Source organism: Sceloporus occidentalis, unplaced genomic scaffold (assembly GCF_023333645.1).
Source record: "Sceloporus occidentalis isolate IW3139 unplaced genomic scaffold, rSceOcc1.0.p SCAF_2, whole genome shotgun sequence".
NCBI classification, from domain to species: domain Eukaryota; kingdom Metazoa; phylum Chordata; class Lepidosauria; order Squamata; family Phrynosomatidae; genus Sceloporus; species Sceloporus occidentalis.
In genome coordinates, this window is record NW_028316982.1 from 118,699,086 (window position 1) to 118,717,228 (window position 18,143).

The 18,143-nt window shown below is 42.8% G+C and overlaps 1 protein-coding gene across 2 annotated transcripts in view; it reads left to right on the top strand.

Annotated features, from left to right (window-relative positions):
• Window positions 1-1,714, top strand: part of LOC149318930 (DNA-directed RNA polymerase III subunit RPC1) — a 47,658-nt gene extending 45,944 nt beyond the window's left edge. For both annotated transcript variants that reach the window (XM_089510702.1, XM_089510703.1), the window contains 2 exons: window positions 614-746; window positions 971-1,714. In XM_089510702.1, the coding sequence (XP_089366828.1) occupies window positions 614-746; window positions 971-1,119 (282 nt within the window). In that variant the 3' untranslated portion in view covers window positions 1,120-1,714. The remainder of the gene's footprint in view (window positions 1-613; window positions 747-970) is intronic.
• The last annotated feature ends 16,429 nt before the right edge of the window (window positions 1,715-18,143 follow it).

Sequence of the window (18,143 nt, forward strand, 5' to 3'; positions counted from 1 at the left end):
CTTCTTCTATCCCAGACTAAGGATGCTTAGTCTACACTGTGAAAATAATGCAGATTGTGTGCTTTGTGCCTTCAGTTTTTTTCAGACTTGTGGTGACCCTAAGGCAAGCCTATGACAGGGTGTTCTTGGCCAAGTTTGTTCAGAGTGGGTTGCCATTGCCATCCTCTGAGTCTGAAAAGGGGTGACTTGCCCAAGGTTGCCCAGTGGGTTTCTATGGCTGAGAGAGGATTCAAACCCTGGTCTTCATAGTCCTAGTCCAATGCCCAAATCACTACACCGTGCTGGCTCTCCAGTTTGGCATCACTTTAATTGCCATGATTCCATTCTAGAGAATTATGGGGTTTGTAGTTTTATGAGGCACTAGCACTCTTTGGCAGAGACAGCTAAAGACCTTGTAAACGACAAGTCTCCTATAGTAAGGAGCTACAGCACTTAGAGTGGGGTCGAACTTCATTATTTGTACAAATTTAGATGTACCCTGACACACTGTTTGTAATAGGTCATCTACTTGGCCAGGTTCCTTGAGCTTAGATGACACCTGACCACTGCCAGCAATTGCTTTATGGGTCATTAATAATATTTCTTTTCCCTTGATGTTCTCTTTTTGGACTAGGGTGAAGTTTTGGGTATTACTCGGTTTGGCCTTGCAAAAATGAAGGAAAGTGTATTAATGCTTGCTTCTTTTGAAAAGACAGCAGACCACCTTTTTGATGCAGCATACTTTGGGCAGAAAGATTCAGTGTGTGGTAAGTATTCCACTTATAGCTGAATCAAGAGGGATATTTGCCACAATGTACAGTTCAATGCAGACAATGATATTAGTTTCTAAAACTGCAGTACCGTACAGTGTAACTGTGGGTGGTTTGAGCTCTAAAATTTACAGGCCTCTGCATATTTAGGGGAATTATATACAAGGATATAGGGTGGGAAATATGAGGCTTTAATATTATATTTTCTTAATCTTCTGTAGGTGTTTCTGAGTGCATCATTATGGGTATTCCAATGAACATTGGGACTGGACTTTTCAAGCTGCTGCATAAAGCGGATAAGGACCCAAGTCCCCCAAGAAGACCCTTGATTTTTGATAACCCTGATTTCCATATTCCTCTTACTACGTAGCAGCTGGACAGTGCTGAACAATAAGCAGAAGATGTATTTTAAACTGCAGCATATATGCTCTGTGAACAAGGCTAGGAAGCTGGAAAAATGAGAGGTCGTTATGTGCTCAACAGATCCACCAGTGGTTTAAATACACAAACAATGTAGATCAAAATAGGAATCATCAAAAATTTCCTAAGAGAGGACATTTTGCAAAGTGTTAACAGCTACCATAAAAGATGTGGTGGCCTACTCTGTTTTCCAGTTGAACTTCTATCTTGTGGGAGCAGTCAAATGAAGGTAGTACACTAATCCTTTGGGTATTATAATACTAAGAGTTGGGTTGTTTTATTTAACTTGTTACAAGTTCATTTACACCTGGAAAGCCATTCAGAGAGGAAGACACTGCAATCTTTGCTTTCATGCTGGCTGTTTGGAGACTCATGTTTAAGCTAGTAGTTCATCTGATTGGTACTGTTCTCACTCTGTTTTGTAGACATATTTTACAATATAAGACAGGATGTGAATACAGAAGCAAGGATATTTTTTTCCAAAGTTTAAATTAAAAATTGTACAGCATGGGAAAATTGTCTTTCTTTCACTTGAGAAGGGAATAAAGATGCATTTTCAAAATGCAAGTTTGATTCTTTTACTCTGCTTGAAATTCTTGTAAATATCTTAAAGAAAATTATAACAACTTTAAACGTGTATGCATGCCTGGCATTCACTGAAGAACAAGTGGAAACTAGGTCATTCAGTTGCATTCCATACCTAGATTCATGTTTTACTACTAGTACCTGAATGTACTTCTCAGTAGTATACCAGATCAACTTGGTGGTGAAACAGACCACCCCAAAGGGCAGCTTCACGCTGCCCTGGCTGAGGCTGGATCAGAGCCATGGGAAGCACACATTGCAAAAAAAAAAAAAAAAGGAGTGGCATAGATCCTCTCCTTTTTCGGCCAACAAAAAGCCAGCTTTTCAATCCCCGCAGCAGCTTGAAGCCGTCTTCAAGGCACTCCGGCAGCATGCGGCATATAAACGCCGTGTCGCCAGAGGGTCTTCAGGCCTCCCATGTCTAAACAGCTGGGCAGCATCAAGATGTCTTGGGGGTGTGCTGTGTCTAAATGTCATGCCCCCACATCGCCCGGAAGTTGACTTTACCGGGCCATCTATTTTGGCCCCATGTTAGATCAAAAATACCTAATCTATAAAATGTGCCTTTTTGAAGTCTAGTTGGTACACCACATGCACGATAACCTGAAAGATAGGGCTTGCCAGTAGTGTCACTATGGGGATACGGACCACACTGGGTGACACCACAGAAGGAAGTGGCACCTGATGAGCACCTACCTGCCCTGTGAGGCTTTATTTGCATGTAAAGCCTCGCATGGCAGAAATGGGGGGAGTCGGGCCTTCTCCCTCTCTCACGAGGCTTTAATCATGAGTCAAGCGACATGGGACATGGAGTTGGGAGCGTACCCTTTTGGCTCCACCCCCAAGCCCCACCCATGTCACCAGGTGACAGCCTGGGTTGGAATGCCACTTGTACTTCTCCTCCACTGCAAAAGAAGAAAGAAAAGAAAAGAAAATTTGTACCTAATATTGGAAACCAAGAATCACCTGGACTTAAAAAAACCCACTTAATTCTTCCCTCCTTGTTCTAATAGTGAACCAAAAACACCCACCTTTTTTTCCCTTCAGAGATAGTCTCAGTCTTCTCATGCATTTTTCAAATAGCTTGCAGTGCTCAGCATCAAAGACTCAAATCACAAACACACAGAAGACAGTACCATTGAATTCAGTAGACGTCACCACTCAGTAAATTGGTAGGGTAACTACATCAAAGCACCATGGCTAGATTTCCCCCCTTACCTAGCCCGCAGCACTCCATATCTTCTACCCAATATGTATAGCCAGCAGTTACTTGAGAAACATTGGGAATTGCTTTTGGTGTTTTACAAGAAGTGGTTCCTGTCCCTCAGGCTTACAATCTAAAGATATGGCACACAAGAGAAGGTGACAGTAGTGGGAGGGGAATTAAGTCTATTAGAAACTACCTCATCATTCCCTCCATGGCCAGAGCAGAATGGAGGGAAGGCCTTCCATCTTCCTCTGGGCCTAGACATGATGGTTATCAGCGAATTTGATCTTGTGATTGGGATCAAATTGTGCAGTACAATTTATATATCAGTTCAAAAAAAGTGCTACATGCATGTGTGATAAGCTTGACATTATGTTAACTTTCTAACTATTTCCAACCATTGTGTGAGTCAAACCAATCTATGGGATGCTGGGGGGGGGGGGGAGTAGTTGTGTAAGGCCACCCAGTGAATTAATGGCTAAGAACTGCCTTTCTGCCTCATCACTGGCTTGCTGTGCCACTAGTGGTCTTATTCTTTTATCTGAGGGATGGGAATCATTCAGCCCTCCAGCTGTGGTTGAGCTGCACTTCTTTGCTTTCTCCTCCACTTAGCTAGCTCTCAAGGAAGTTGCAATCCAGCAGCACATGGCCTACACAGTTCCTATCCCTGCATCACACAGTGCTGTCTGAACATGAGTGGGGAAGTAGGAAAGGTAATCTGGCAAACATTTGCATCCTATCCCAAATCTGCACAGAAATAGTATGTTTAACATCTATTTTTAGATGGGGGAGCAGGGAACATATTCAAATGCCAGCTCACTCCATTAGCTGACAATAATGGCCTCTAAATCAGTGCCCTACCTAAGGGAACCACCCTTTTGTTGTGTGAATTAGTACTAGCTCCAGTTAGCAACAGATAACACAAATATTGAGAACAGGTAGTCCTGTGTCACACCTTGAAAGAGTCTTCTTGGTGCATATATGAGTTTGTATTGAGTCTTTCTTTTCTAAGAACTCAATAAAGACTGTCCTAATGGAAGCTGAAAGTAGGACATCTCCATTAGAGGGCTTTACCCAACATATTAACATATCTAAGAGTGGTCCTTCATTATATTGTCTCATTACATTGTACTCACTTGAGACTAGCACTCCCTTCTGTGGTTTTTTTCATGCCCAAGTAATGGAAAATCAGTTCAGCTAGCTTACACTGCATCTTTTGTGGTGCAATTTGCATCATTAGCCAACCAGTGCTGTTTCCTAAGGGTCTTTATCCACTGGATGGATGGATGGATAAATGACTGATGTTCAATAAATAGACAGCATCACATCAATCCTCCATGTCAGTCCAGTGGTTCTTAGAAACACTTTCACACTTAACACTGTGCCACAACAAGGCACGTCCCATCCATTAAGTAGAATTTGTTTCCACACACAGGAATCAAAGGAAGAACAGAATTCTACTAGATTATGACAAAAACCTCAAGGGACAATACTCATGTGAACATTTATCATTTCTGGCCACAACATAATTTGTACATCTGGCTGAGCCAACATAGATCTAGTACCCAGGCCAACATCCACTTTGCTTTATAGGCAATGATTTACCATACGTAGGCTCACACTTTCAGCTGCCTCATCATCATGGGAAGAGCTTGTTTGTGTCATGGATGAACCAAGGTTCTTTTCTTTTGGGAATGCTTCAAGTAGCCACCCATGGTCAGTGAATCCCCTCAAGCACACCACACATATTGTAATGTGGGTAATGATAATATGTTTTCAGTGATTATGAATTCTAATTATTAATGATCCGCCCTACAAAAAAATGGACATAAACCTTCATCTGCCATTTCTGCATTTTGATTGCTGTTGGCTGCCTGGCTTAGGGTTTAAAAGAGATTATAGAGCCTATGCTGCCACTTGCTAAAGGAGGGAACAGCAATCCTGACAGGTCTGGTATGAAGCAAACACACTGTGCTGACGCACACAGATCATGTGCAGTCTTTGAAAATCCTTCCTGCAGGGAAGATCTGCTTCTTATGGAAATCAAGGCTTCTCGGACAAAATAACGAAATTACAACACAACTGAAATTTCAATGAACGCTACTAAATTCTCTATAAACTCCAAGGTAGGGTACCAGAAATACCACAGAAATTGGCCAGACGAGATGCTATTTACTGAAGGCCCAAAGATGTGACAAGACCTTTCATTTGGGATTGATCTGCTTTCAAATACAAGTGCAGGTTTTATTCTATGATTCAGCAAAAGGTTACTACTTTTGTAACTGCATTGAGGTTTACAACAGTGCTGTTCTAAACCAGCTGCTTGTTGGATTTTAAATTGGTTGTGGTCTGCCTTGTGAGTTATATCTTCTATACTATTTCAGTCTGTTCCCTCATCTTTCTAGTGCAGCAGTGAATAATCTTTAGTCTTCTGCAGAATTTTCTAGTGCTTTATTTTTATTTTGGCCTTGTTCCTTATTCTTTTGCTTGCATAACCTATTATCCCATACCCCCCAGTTTCCAGTTATATTTAACATCCACACTCCCCACCCTTATTTCTCACAGAGAACTTTTTCACCCCCTGGGTGGCTGTCACTGATAGAGACAAGACTACCCTAGAGCAGAGCTACATCAACCATATTGTGCCACTGGCTGATTTTAATTCGGTCATGCAGGTTTGTGTTGAACTATATCCCTTCTGGGCAATTTAACCACTCGAGGGAGAGAAAAAGATTCTCCGTGTATCTTGAGCTGGAATTTGATTGTCACCACAGTGATGACTTTTGACTTGAGTGACTTCTAGCTGGAAATGACCTACTGTGCAGGGGAAGTGAGTTTACACTTTGTGTGACAAGACAGAAGAGCTACTCTTCTTGCTGTGTCTTTCTCACCCAAATAAAGACACTCTACTGACACAACACAATGCAGAGAACATGGACAAACATGTTGTGATGTCATTCACATCATAGATGTTTGAGGCGGGAGACAGATGGGGTCACGTGGTTGTGTGGGTGTGGAGCTCTTTGGAAATGTTGGTGAGATTTACTGCCAGCACACCACATTATATTAGGGCAGTAATACTGCGTAGCATGCTGAGACTTTGCAAGTGGGGTTATTTCATTTATTATATTTTGCTTTATATTATTTTATTTTCAACGTGTTTTATATCACAGTGGGATATAAGGACTGAAACAATAAATAAATGCAGATAGGTTGGAATGAATTAATGATTGAACAGCAATTATTTATATTGCAGGCACAACTGCTTGCTGATTATTTTGAATATTTACACACGGATTTTAAAGAGTGGGCTTTCCGTCAAATTACAGTTAGCCCTCCTTATCCACGGATTTTTTAATCCATGGACTCAAGCATCCACTGATTGAAAATATTCAGAAAAACTATAAATTCCAAATAGCAAACCTTGATTTTCCATTTTATAGAAGGGACACCATTTTTCTAGGCCACTCTGTTTAACAGGACTTGAACATCCATGGATTTTTGTTATCCATGGGGGGTCCTGGAACCAAATCCCAGCAGATAACAAGGACCCACTGTAATATATTGACTCAAGGGAATTGCATATATTGCCTGCAAAAATCCAACAACCATAAAATACAGTGTGCATGTTTGAATTATTGTCTTGCTTTTATAGATCTGTCTCATACATGGGGCTACCCTTGTGCCAAGTCCAGAAACTTCAATTGGTGCAAAATATGGCAGCCAGATTGGTCACCAGTAAACTGAGAGCTGGCCATATAACACCAATTTTGAAATATCTCCACTGGCTGCCAATTAGTTTTCGGGCACAGTACAAGGTGTTGGTTATCACCTTTAAAGCTCTACATGGCTTGGGTCCAGCTTACTTGCAGGAGTGCCTTCCTCCTTATAGTCCACCTCACACACTCAGGTCTTCTGGGAAGAGTCTACTGCAGCCAATGAAGACCAGGCTGACTGCGGCTTCCCAGGGGGCCTTTTCATCTGCTGCTCCTAAAGCATGGAATGACCTGCCAGAGCAGATCCATCACATTACTACTTTAGATGCCTTGAAAAAGGCTGTCAAGATGGATCTCTTGCAACAGGCCTTGTCAGGCTGACCTCCCTTACTTTGACACCAATTGTCCTCCCTACCCTAAATTGTCTCTCTTCAACTCGCCTTTTTAACTATTTTAAATTGTATTTTTATTAGTTACTTTTTTTTCCTTTGGTGGGAGGGATGGGGGCTTATTTTTTGTTTGTAGATTATTATTTTTTTGTAATTGATTGTATTAATTGTATTTCTGTAACCTACCTTGATCCGTAGGGACAGGCGGGATATAAATTATTATTATTATTATTATTATTATTATTATTATTATTATCATCATATTGTGAGGAGGTAGCTGGGTGGAGGCGAAGTCAGGAGTGCCGTGCTTTCCCCCTCCTTTGCCTCTACACAGCTTCCTCATGAGCAGTGGTGTGCCTGCCTGTGGTGTCACCCAGTATTGGGAATGGGGCTTCCAAAGTGGAGGGAGGACTTTCACAAAGGAGGTGCAGGGAGGCCAGTCTCAGCCATGCTGAGCACACACCCTCCTCTCCGCCCCTCCTTACTGTGGCTTGGTTTTCCTCAGAGGGAAACCAAGCCACAACAAGGAGGGGCAGAGCATGGGTTAACTGGGAGTCATCCCCCTCTGGGAGGGTCACTCAATGCAGTCCACTCCCCCCCAAATCCCCCAGTGATGCTACTAGTTATGAGGAGGGAGCTGGATGGAGGCGAAGCCAGGTGGGCAGGGCTCGCCCCTCCTTCACCTCTGCTTCATTGGCTTCCACCTCAGGGAAAGAGCCACAGCAGTGGAGAAGAAGAGGCAGACACTGGCAGCAGCACCACACCAACTGAAGCAGGAGAGGGCTCCACCAGGTGTCACCCTTCTTCTGGAGTGTCATGTAGTGTGGTCCATACTCCCGCAACCCTCTAGTGACACCACTGATCATGAAACCATCCAAAAGGAAGTAAGAGATAGTGCCAGAAAGTAACATACCCCTAGGTCAGAAGCCATTCAACAGCTACTGGAAAAGAGCATAAAAGTAGTGCTGTGTCCAGTAATGCAATGGGCTGAAAGCATGTTCAGATGCTGCCATACTCAGATGTGAAAGTCCAGAACTGTACAGTGCATATAATAGGAACATGGAATGTGAGAATGAAGAAGATGGGGAAGCTAGACACTGTAAATAAAGAAATGGAATGTATACATATATCACTTAGGGATAGTGGGCTAAAGTATTCAGGAATGTGACATATTCAACCAGATAATTACTGTGCTTCATACCAGAAATGACAATCTCATGACAAACATAATGGGATTAGTAATGAGGCAAAACATAACAAAAACAGTCAAGGGATATAACACAAAATCTGATTGAATAATATCAATAAACATCATGCCAAAAACTGTCAATATTACAATAATCTAAGTTCTCCATCTTTAAGAAAAGAGAATGTCACAACAAAGACCCCTCCCAGAGGACAGTGGCAGAAAGGAGCCAAACAGATCGGGAGGGGAAAGCTGTGGGAAGGGGGAGCAAAGAGAAAAGCCTGCAACTTCACCCCTATCCCCACCCCACCCCACAGGAGTGGCACCCCACAGGAGTGGCACCTTCTTGTGGGAGGGCTCTAGGATACCTTGCTGCTGCCCAGTGTCACGCCAGTCTAATGGTCTAACCGGGAACGGTCTGAACTCCTAATGCCCCCTAGTGATAAAACTGCCTCCACATAGAAAATTTGATTTTCACTTCCAGCCTATCATTCTTTGTGACATCTAGGAATAGGCAACTCTACCCAGCTCACTCACCTGTCAATGATTCCCATTATCACTTTCTGGGAATCATGAAACTAGATTTCTCCTCCTCTGTTGTAAATTGTACATTTCCATGTCTCATATTATGGGAAGTATGCTAGAAAGTACTTAACCAGGAATACGTACCCCATTTTGCAGTTGCAACCATCGTTCCATATATGAACCTGCACTGAAATAAAAAGGGGCATAGAAAGGTGCGACTGTCTTTAATAATTGTTTGTCTCCTCTCATTAGGAGTATAAATGGGTGATGATTTAAAGTAGGCTAAATAATTGCCTAATGCATATTCAGTGTTTTTGAATATTCATCCCAAGTGCTCTTAATTTAGTAACTTACCTCTGCAATCAGAAAAAGGACAAAAGTGCTGTTGCTGATTAAAAGATTTGATTCAGTAGATCCTGGTTCAGATGCTCTCCTGGTTCCGATAAACTCTTAGGAGGTCATGTGCATGCCAGTGCATTCATGCCTTCTCTGACTTAGCTGACCATCTATAATGGAGGGATAATAATATTGACCTCCATAACTTGGTGGTGTTATTGTTGTGGTAGTGCTTGTGAAATGGTTTGAACACCAAAAGCATTCTATATGTTAGGTAATATTTGGTTTCCTCCTAAATATCACTTTCAAAGAGAAAAAACAGAAACAAATATTGAAGATTCCCAGAAGAGACACCTATGCCATTTTCAGGGAAGAAAAAAAGTTTCATCAGGCTATTTCCATCGGATCTTAAATTGGCCATTGTAAAACCGATCCTAAAAAAGCCCTCCTTCGACCCCCTGATACATAATAATTATCGGCCTGTTTCGCTGCTACCATTTTTGGGAAAGGTGATCGAGAGGGCGGTTGCGATCCAGCTTCAGGCGGTCTTGGATGAAACGGATTATCTGGACCCATTTCAAACTGGCTTCCGGGCGGGTTACGGGGTTGAGACGGTCATGGTCGCCTTGGTCGATGATCTCCGTCTGAGCATCGACAGGGGAAGCGTGTCCCTGCTGGTGCTCTTGGACATCTCAGCGGCTTTCGATACCATAGACCATGGTATCCTTCTGGGACGCCTGGTAGAGGTGGGAATCGGGGGCACTGCGCTCCAGTGGTTCCGCTCCTACCTCTCCGGGAGGTCCCAGATGGTGCAGCTGGGAGACGTGTGCTCTGATGAGAGGCCCCTAAAAACTGGGGTCCCTCAAGGAGCCATTCTGTCTCCCATGCTATTTAACATTTACATGAAACCGCTGGGAGAGATCATCCGGAGACATGGGGCGCGGGGTTATCAGTACGCTGATGACACCCAAATCATTTTCTCTATGTCTCCGACTGATGCAGTGACTGGGGATGGCGTCTCTCCTCTCGTGGCCTGTCTAGAGTCAGTAATGGGCTGGATGAGGGAAAACCGACTCAAATTGAATCCAGAGAAAACGGAGGTACTAGTGATAGGTTCTCCTGGTCCAGGAATGGCGGTGGTTCCACCTGTCCTGAACGGGGTCACGCTCCCTGTGAAGGACTCCGTGCGCAGTCTGGGGGTGCTTCTTGACTCGTCGCTTCGCCTGACTGCTCAGGTGAATGCGGCGGTCAAGAGCACCTGTTATCAGCTTCGGCTGATCCGCCAGCTGCGCCCATACCTGGCCCAGAGGGACCTAGAAACTGTTGTACATGCTCTGGTAACTTCGAGACTGGATTTCTGCAATGTGCTCTACATGGGGCAACCCTTATACCAAACTCGGAAGCTGCAAATGGTGCAGAACATGGCAGCCCGGCTGGTTACTGGCGCTCCCAGAACCAGCCATATAACACCGGTTTTAAAAGATCTCCATTGGCTGCCCATTCGCTTCCGAGCTCAATATAAGGTGTTGGTAATTACCTATAAAGCCCTAAATGGCTTGGGCCCAGGATACCTAAAGGACCGCCTCTCCCCGTACATTCCGCCTCGCACCCTCAGAACGTCTGGGCAGCAGCTACTGAAGGTGCCTGGGGCTAGATTAGTCTCCACTACTCGGAAGACGTTCTCCATAGCTGCCCCAGCCCTTTGGAATGCGCTGCCCACAGAGCTCTGCTCGTCTACGACCCTGGCCCAATTTAGGAAGGATCTCAAAACCTTCCTATTCCAACAGGCATTCCCTGAATAAATATCCTGTGGGCCTCCCTCCTCTTCCATGGCCAAGAGGTTGGGCTATGGGGGCTTTTTGCTGTTGAGTTGATTTATTGTGTATTTTAATTTGTGTATTGCGTATTTTAATCTGATTGTATTTTAACCTGCTGTGAGCCGCCCTGATCGTAGGAAGGGCGGCATACAAATAAAAATTTTATTTATTATTATTTATTATTATTTAAAATTTATCAAGGCATGGGAAGTTCACAACACCGACAACAGGGAAGGTTTCTGGGCCTATGCTGGGGAATAGCTTGAATTGAAAGTTGTTTGTCTTTTACATTCTCTATTGTGTGGTAGAAGGATGCGGACAGATTTCATTTTTGCAGAATTCTTGTGGCAATAGCAGTTAGTGTTCCACATTAACCTAAGACTGTAAATAGAAGGCGAAGGACACAATGTTGTGTGTATTTGATAGATCTGCACACGTACCAGACAATGACATCATCTCTCCACCTGTCCATCTGAATCTCAAAAGTGCAAGCTTGAAACATCTTCCTTTTTTCAACATCCTTTTCTACAGGGAGAGCTAAAAAGGGAACTGCTCCCAGTTATGCTTCAGTCAATCTGTCAACTCGCACAAGTGGAACAGGATGTGGTTGTGTAATGAGTAGTAGAACTCATTAAATTGTCATTTGTAGGATTGAGAAGTAATTCTGTGGCCAGACACATGTTTGTATATTTGATATCTCTGGTTATGTGTCCAGCTTTCCATCCCCGGAAGCTAGTCAGGGTTTTTGCAATCCTGCTGTCCTGAGCTCCCAGGGCTTTCCATGGAACACGTTTGTATCTAGGTTATCTCCACTATCTTCATTTCTGTTATATGAAGTTGTGGTCTACTGGGGAAGCCACCATACGGCTAATTTTGACAAAAGGTAGACTGCAACATAGTGGTTCTGAATCTATACCTTTTAAATATGCTGCAAGAGAGGAAGTAGATGAAAGGGTGGAAAGATATGATATAAGAAATGGATGACATGTAGGTGTTATGGAGGGAAGAAAGATTAGAAGAGTTAGATTATGAAAGAGATTAGAAGGGAAAGTAAGTAGAAGTTGGTAGGAGCAAGTGGAAGAAAATAGAAATAGGAGGAGAGGGAAGGAAGGGTAAGGAGGAGAGGAAGAAAAGAAAGAGGTATATTAGAGATTTCGGTGCTCCTTTGGAAAGAGATAAATGGTATGTTAAGGAAGTTAGGGACAAGTACAATAGTAGGGGAAAGAAGGAACATGAAGAGGAGATTTCAGTGACAATATGAGGAAGGGATGAAAACCACTTAAAAGGAATGGATATGTTGATTAGAGAATGCTGAAAGAGATAAACACTAATGCTGAGTTGTTGCAATATGGAAGAATAGGGGGTTACATGGAGTATATGTTAAATGTTTAGATGGTAAATGAATGTATATTGTAGTATGTGTTTTTATTTGTAGTATTTGTGTGTGTTTTATATATGTTTAATAAATTTTCAAATAAATAAATAAATATGCTGCTGAATTAACAAATGTGACTGTAGCTTTTTTGTAGCAACTTCCACCTTCCACCTCAAGTCCCAGTATCTTATCATCTCTTTCCTATTTGTGTGTGGTTCACCAGGAATCCTTCAATTTCTTGCAGGAAAGGGGCATAGATGACAGTCCAAAGGAGCACCAAATGGTTGGTGCCATGGTTTACTATCTTACAAATTCAGCAGATTAACAATGCAGTGTTACACATGCTTGCTTAGAAGTTAAGTTCTACTTGGCTTGGATCTAAAAAAAATGTGACCATATTTGGGGCCCTTCCACACTGCACAACTGTAGTATTATGACTCCACTGTAATTGCTACAACATCCCATGGAATAATGGGATTTGCAGTTTTGGGAGGGGTATTTAGAATCTTCAGCCAGAGAGCTCTAGGCCTTCACCAAAATTATCTATCCATCTATCCATCCATCCATCTATCTATCTATCTATCTATCTATCTATCTATCTATCTATCTATCTATCTATCTAGATAACTGTCATCTTTTGGCCTATGAGAGAGTTGACCAGGCAAGCCCAGCTCCATCAGGAGCTGAGGGCAGGGAACCATCTATTATCCCCTCTGTTGTAAGCCGCCCGGATTCCCAGGGATTGGGCGGCATATAAATAAATCCTATTATTGTTGTTGTTGTTGTTGTTGTTATTCCATCAGGTGCAATCAAGCAGGGAAAGTGGAATCAAAGTGCTATAATTGTTTAGTGCATAAGAGCCCTAGAAGCCAGGGTAAACAAAAGCATTCTCCCAGCTATTAGCCCTAAATTGGCCTTCTTTTATTCTGGCTGAGTTCAATGGCCAAAATCCTGTTGGGGCTTTATGCTTGTATAATCAACTACAAACCTCAGGATTTTATAGGATGCAGCCATGACAGTTAATGTGGAATCATAGTGTCACAATTGTGTAGTATGAAAGAGGATAACATCACAATTTGTTAGCCATACCTTAAATTGGTCTATGGAAGTATGACTGAGTCTGTATCCAATCAACTGAGTTGAGTGAGGTTTACATCCAGGTAAATGGGTATAGGATTGCAACCTAAAAGGCAAAGACTGAATGGAAGTTTAATTGCAATCTGGAAGTCGCTGGGAGAAGGAAGTGTACAGGAAGACTCACGTTTCCACCTATTATTTCTAAATAGTAGGACCAGTCATGAAGGTTGCCTGACAGTCACAGAATTTCACAGGACCAAGTATGTTAAGCAAGGAACTGTGCTGTGATGGAATAATTGTCCTGTTCTGAGAATTCTAGAGGATTCCAGAACAGGGAAGAGAGTGTACCAACATGCATGTCATATTGAGAAGCTCCAATACCTTTTGTGCAGCAGCAAGATTCCCAAATTAACCAAAACTGACTCATGGCAGAAAACTGTTATAAGACTTGACATAGAGGTAAAAACAATAGAATTCAAGTGATAAATGGACAATAGAGCACAGGAAGTTGTTTTAGTCTAAATTTGTTTTGAATGTGATATATGTTGAAGTTGAAGTATAAATGTATGTAGTTCATTGCTGTTTGTCAATACTTATGCTAGTGTATAGTAGTGTATAGTGTATAGTGTATACAGTGTAGGTGTATGTGTATAAATGTAATGGCGGTGGGGTGATTTTATTTTAATTTGAGTATTAATAAAAATATATTTTTTTAAAAACTAACTCAAACTCAAACTCTGGCTACATTAAACATCTAGCTTGCAGATTCTAACCTTTGTTATCATAGTGACAACATTTACTATCCCACCCATACATAGCTCCGAGTTCATAAAAGTAATGTTACCATTATACTGTAGTTTCACTCCTTTTAAAAGGGCAACTATTTACTTCATTGTTTTTCAACAGTAACACGTCATTACTTGAAAAACACCATCTCTTAAAGGAGTAAAAAAAAAACCTCATTAAATTACATAGTATAATACAGTTGCATATAGTTACTGGGGAAATAAATTGCATGTACAGCGCTGTGTAAATTTACAGCGCTTCATAAATAAAGGTTAATAATAATAATAATAATAATAATAATAATAATAATAACTTTCAAGAAATTTGTTCTTTTAACTAGCTTCTTTCAAGTTCTCATAATGATTATGTTTCTTTGAAAATAATTATTGATATTGAGATCATTAATGTGTAAAATAAACAAAACCAAAGAAGGGAATTAGGTTGGTTATGGAATTACTCTCCTTTTGAAAGCAGGTATGGCATAGACTAGAGTGTCCAGCAGATAGCAATTATTTGTTTTGTTTTGTTTTAAAAAGTAAGATGAATTAGGCTGTCAGTTTCAAAACATATGGTGGCCCAGGAGGCTAGGCTGTGACAGCACAACTACAGCTCCCAGATCTTGGGGCTTATACCATCTTCTCCATTCCTCAGAGAGGGAGAGATACTTCAGGACAAGAGTATTGCCTTGAAAAGTGTGTGCTTGTTCATTAAATATGATGGTTGTTATTGAATGGCAACTCTGTGCAACTGTGATTGATACTTAATGTATCTTATTTAATGACACCACAAGAGACTGCCCCTTGTAATAATACCAAGGTGAGTTCCCTGTGACATCACAAAGGGTTGTTCAGAGGTATCAGATGCTGGATTCAGGGCCTGGGATAGTCCCAGCCTGGCAACCCTCTTCACAGTTGTCTTTCTTTCTTGAAAGCCTGGTTGGTGAGTATAGAAAATTAAGGAGCTGGACAAATTGGCAGAGAGGGGTGGCAAGACACCACCCATTTCTGCCCTGGATGGAGACTGTGGCAACCAAATGCTGTGGCCTCCGGGAGGCCTAAGAAGAACCCAATCCCCGGAAGGTTCTTTTTAGGCTGTGTGCAGGGTGCCATGATGATATCCGCACAGCACAGCACTGTTTGGGTGCTGTGCCACATGGATGTCATCATGGTGCACCCCGTATGGACAGATGCACACCATGATGGTGGCCAGAGTGTGCGGTAGGGTTGCTGAGTATGTAAATGCTCAGCCCCCTTGCAACCCTAATTCGGACCCAGGCCGGCACAAAGCGCCCATCTGTACAGGCCTTAGTTTCCTGTACTAATATGACCAAAAGCAAAATCCTGAAGGCATAAATGGCGTGTAGTGCATTGTACAAGAGCACAATACAAAACACACCAGACAAAGTACTTGTGTGTGTTCCTTGAGCAAACAGTGGTGAAAAGCATGAGTTCATTCTATGAGGAAAGTGGTTCAGTAACAAATCAGAGTTATTTCTGCGACTAGATTGTTCAAAATATTAGTACAAATAATACATTAAAATTTTGCCAGTATTGCTGCTTGGCTACATTTTAAAAATATAATTTGTCCTCCTGCAACTCAGAAGACCCTTATATGATACAAGCTGGTGGGTAGTAAAAGACTAACAGCAGCACTAAAGCCTAGCAGAGTAACAGGAGCAAAATGAAGGAGACTCCTCCCAGAAGCAATCATATAACTATAGCTGAGATAGAAACTTCTATTTGAGGGATAGCTCACATCTGCCTGAAACACATTAGTTACACCATTGAGGTGCAATGGTTGACAATTGTTTTCAAGACATTTCTTGTTCTAGTGTGGAGGTGGCAAAATTCACCAGCCTTGGCACAGATCTTGCTTTCCCATTATTTCCAGGACTAAAGACAAAAAGAGTGCAGGGCTCTGACCACCCACAGCTTGTTCTTTTGTCCCTTCTTCACTCCTCACCCCTTTAAAAATTTTCATGGAGGGTGAAATTTTTTAGAAAATAGCAATCATGTAAGTGGCCAATGGCAGACGGGAAGGTGAATAAAACCAGCTCTTACTATTAAACTTGAAATCTTACCTCCCCTCAACTTCACTCTTCATTGCCAGTGAAGAAAGATGCTATCATGGAAGAACCGACAGATGTACCTTTAGCGAATCCTTTTTTAGTCATTTGTGTTAATCAGTGCAGAACGAACAACTCTGTCACAGAAAATCCTACCTACACACTATCGGAGTGAGCAGTCAGACTAAACACTACTGATACGTCAATCAACTTGATCTGGGGCAGTGGCTTCACTAGCTAGGGGGTCACCCAGTGCAGAGGGCTGCCATTGTGGGGAGATCTGGCTTCCCTCCCTCCCTAACTTGGAGGCCTTTACCCTGTTCCTTAGCAGCCCACTGCCTGGCCAGCCCCTGCAAGGGTTGCTGTGGCAGACTCCATTGCCTTCCCTCCTTCTGCAAATGCTGTGTCGCTATGGCCAGGCAAGTTAGGCCATGGGAGGGGACAGAAGGGGCACAATGGCCCCTCCTGTTGCTTCATCAACAGGCTTCCTCCGCAGGGTAGGTAACAGAGCAGCTGGGAAGGGCATGAATTCACCTCTCCTGCATTGAAGGCGGAAGCCCAAATGGGTGTAATCCATCCTCTGGGGTGTCACCAAGGGTAGTCTATACCCCCCTCACCCCCAGTGACGCCATTGATCTGACATTGAGCATTACAGATGTTACAGTCACCTCAATCTGAGGCTGAGTGGTACTGATATCATAATACAGTCGTCCCTTCTTATACACGGATTTCCTATACATGGATTCAAGCATCCACGGTTTGAAAATGTTCAAAAAAAGTATAAATTTGAAATATCATACCTTGATTTTCCATGTTTTATAAGGGACACCATTTTGGTATGTCATTATATTTAATGGGACTTGAGTATCCACGGATTTTGTTATCCACAGGGGATCTTAGAAGAAAACCCCAGCATATAACAAGGGTCCACTGTACTCTTAGGGATCATTCACATTACCTTTTACACCAGTTTTGAAATTGATTCTTCCACGTGACGTTCATATTGGGCCCGATTCTGTCACAATCCATGTCGAGGCATGCACAAGGAAACCCTTACCCCGGGGTATCCAGAATCAGACTAAAATCCGTCTTTTCTCAAAAGACCCGGGTTCCGCGAAATATGAACTTGCCCTCGATCATGTTCGGGGCAAATTCAGGGAGGGATTAAGGTCAGAGGGTGGGCAGAGGTCAGAGCATTCCTTCCCCTCATCGGAGGGGAGGGGGAGGAGGAAAGAGCTGAAGGAAAAAGGGGAATCTGGAGGAAAGGGTGACAGGAGGCAAAAAGGGGAAATCAGGGTGACTTTTGGGCTGCAAAGGGCTGTCAGAGGGAGGGCGGGGGGGGGGGGAATGGAGAAAGTGATGATGGAGGAGGAGGAGGAGGAGGAGGAGGAGGGAGCCCTGGGAAGAAGGGAGCCATGGAGGGCATCCTATAATGGAGCAGGAGGAGAAGGATGAAGGAGCCAGGGCAGCTCAGAGGGAGGTGAGGGTCGGAAGGAAGGAGGAGGAGGAGGAGGATTGCCCAGGGAAATAGGGCTGTGGGGCTATGCTGGGGGATGTAGGGAAATGGATGCAGCAGAAGCAGCCTCTTTTTACAATTTATGTGCATGATTTTTTGGCTGTTTGCTTGTTCTACTTTCATTTCCTCTTGCTCCTGGATTATTATTATTATTATTATTATTATTATTATTATTAGTGTTATATGAGGATGCTACATTCAGAATGCCTGCGCTGCATTTCCCTTTTATTCCCAATTGATTCCATGGGTCAGTTGGAACTGACAGGTCACTCTCTCTCAGCCTCAGTGGAAGGCAATGAATGGCAAAGCTCCTCTAGCAGGAGGAAAAGGGTCAGTTCAGGTAAGGTCAAAGGAAGGCCTCAACCAGAGCTCCCATAAGGCACCTTCCTCCCCT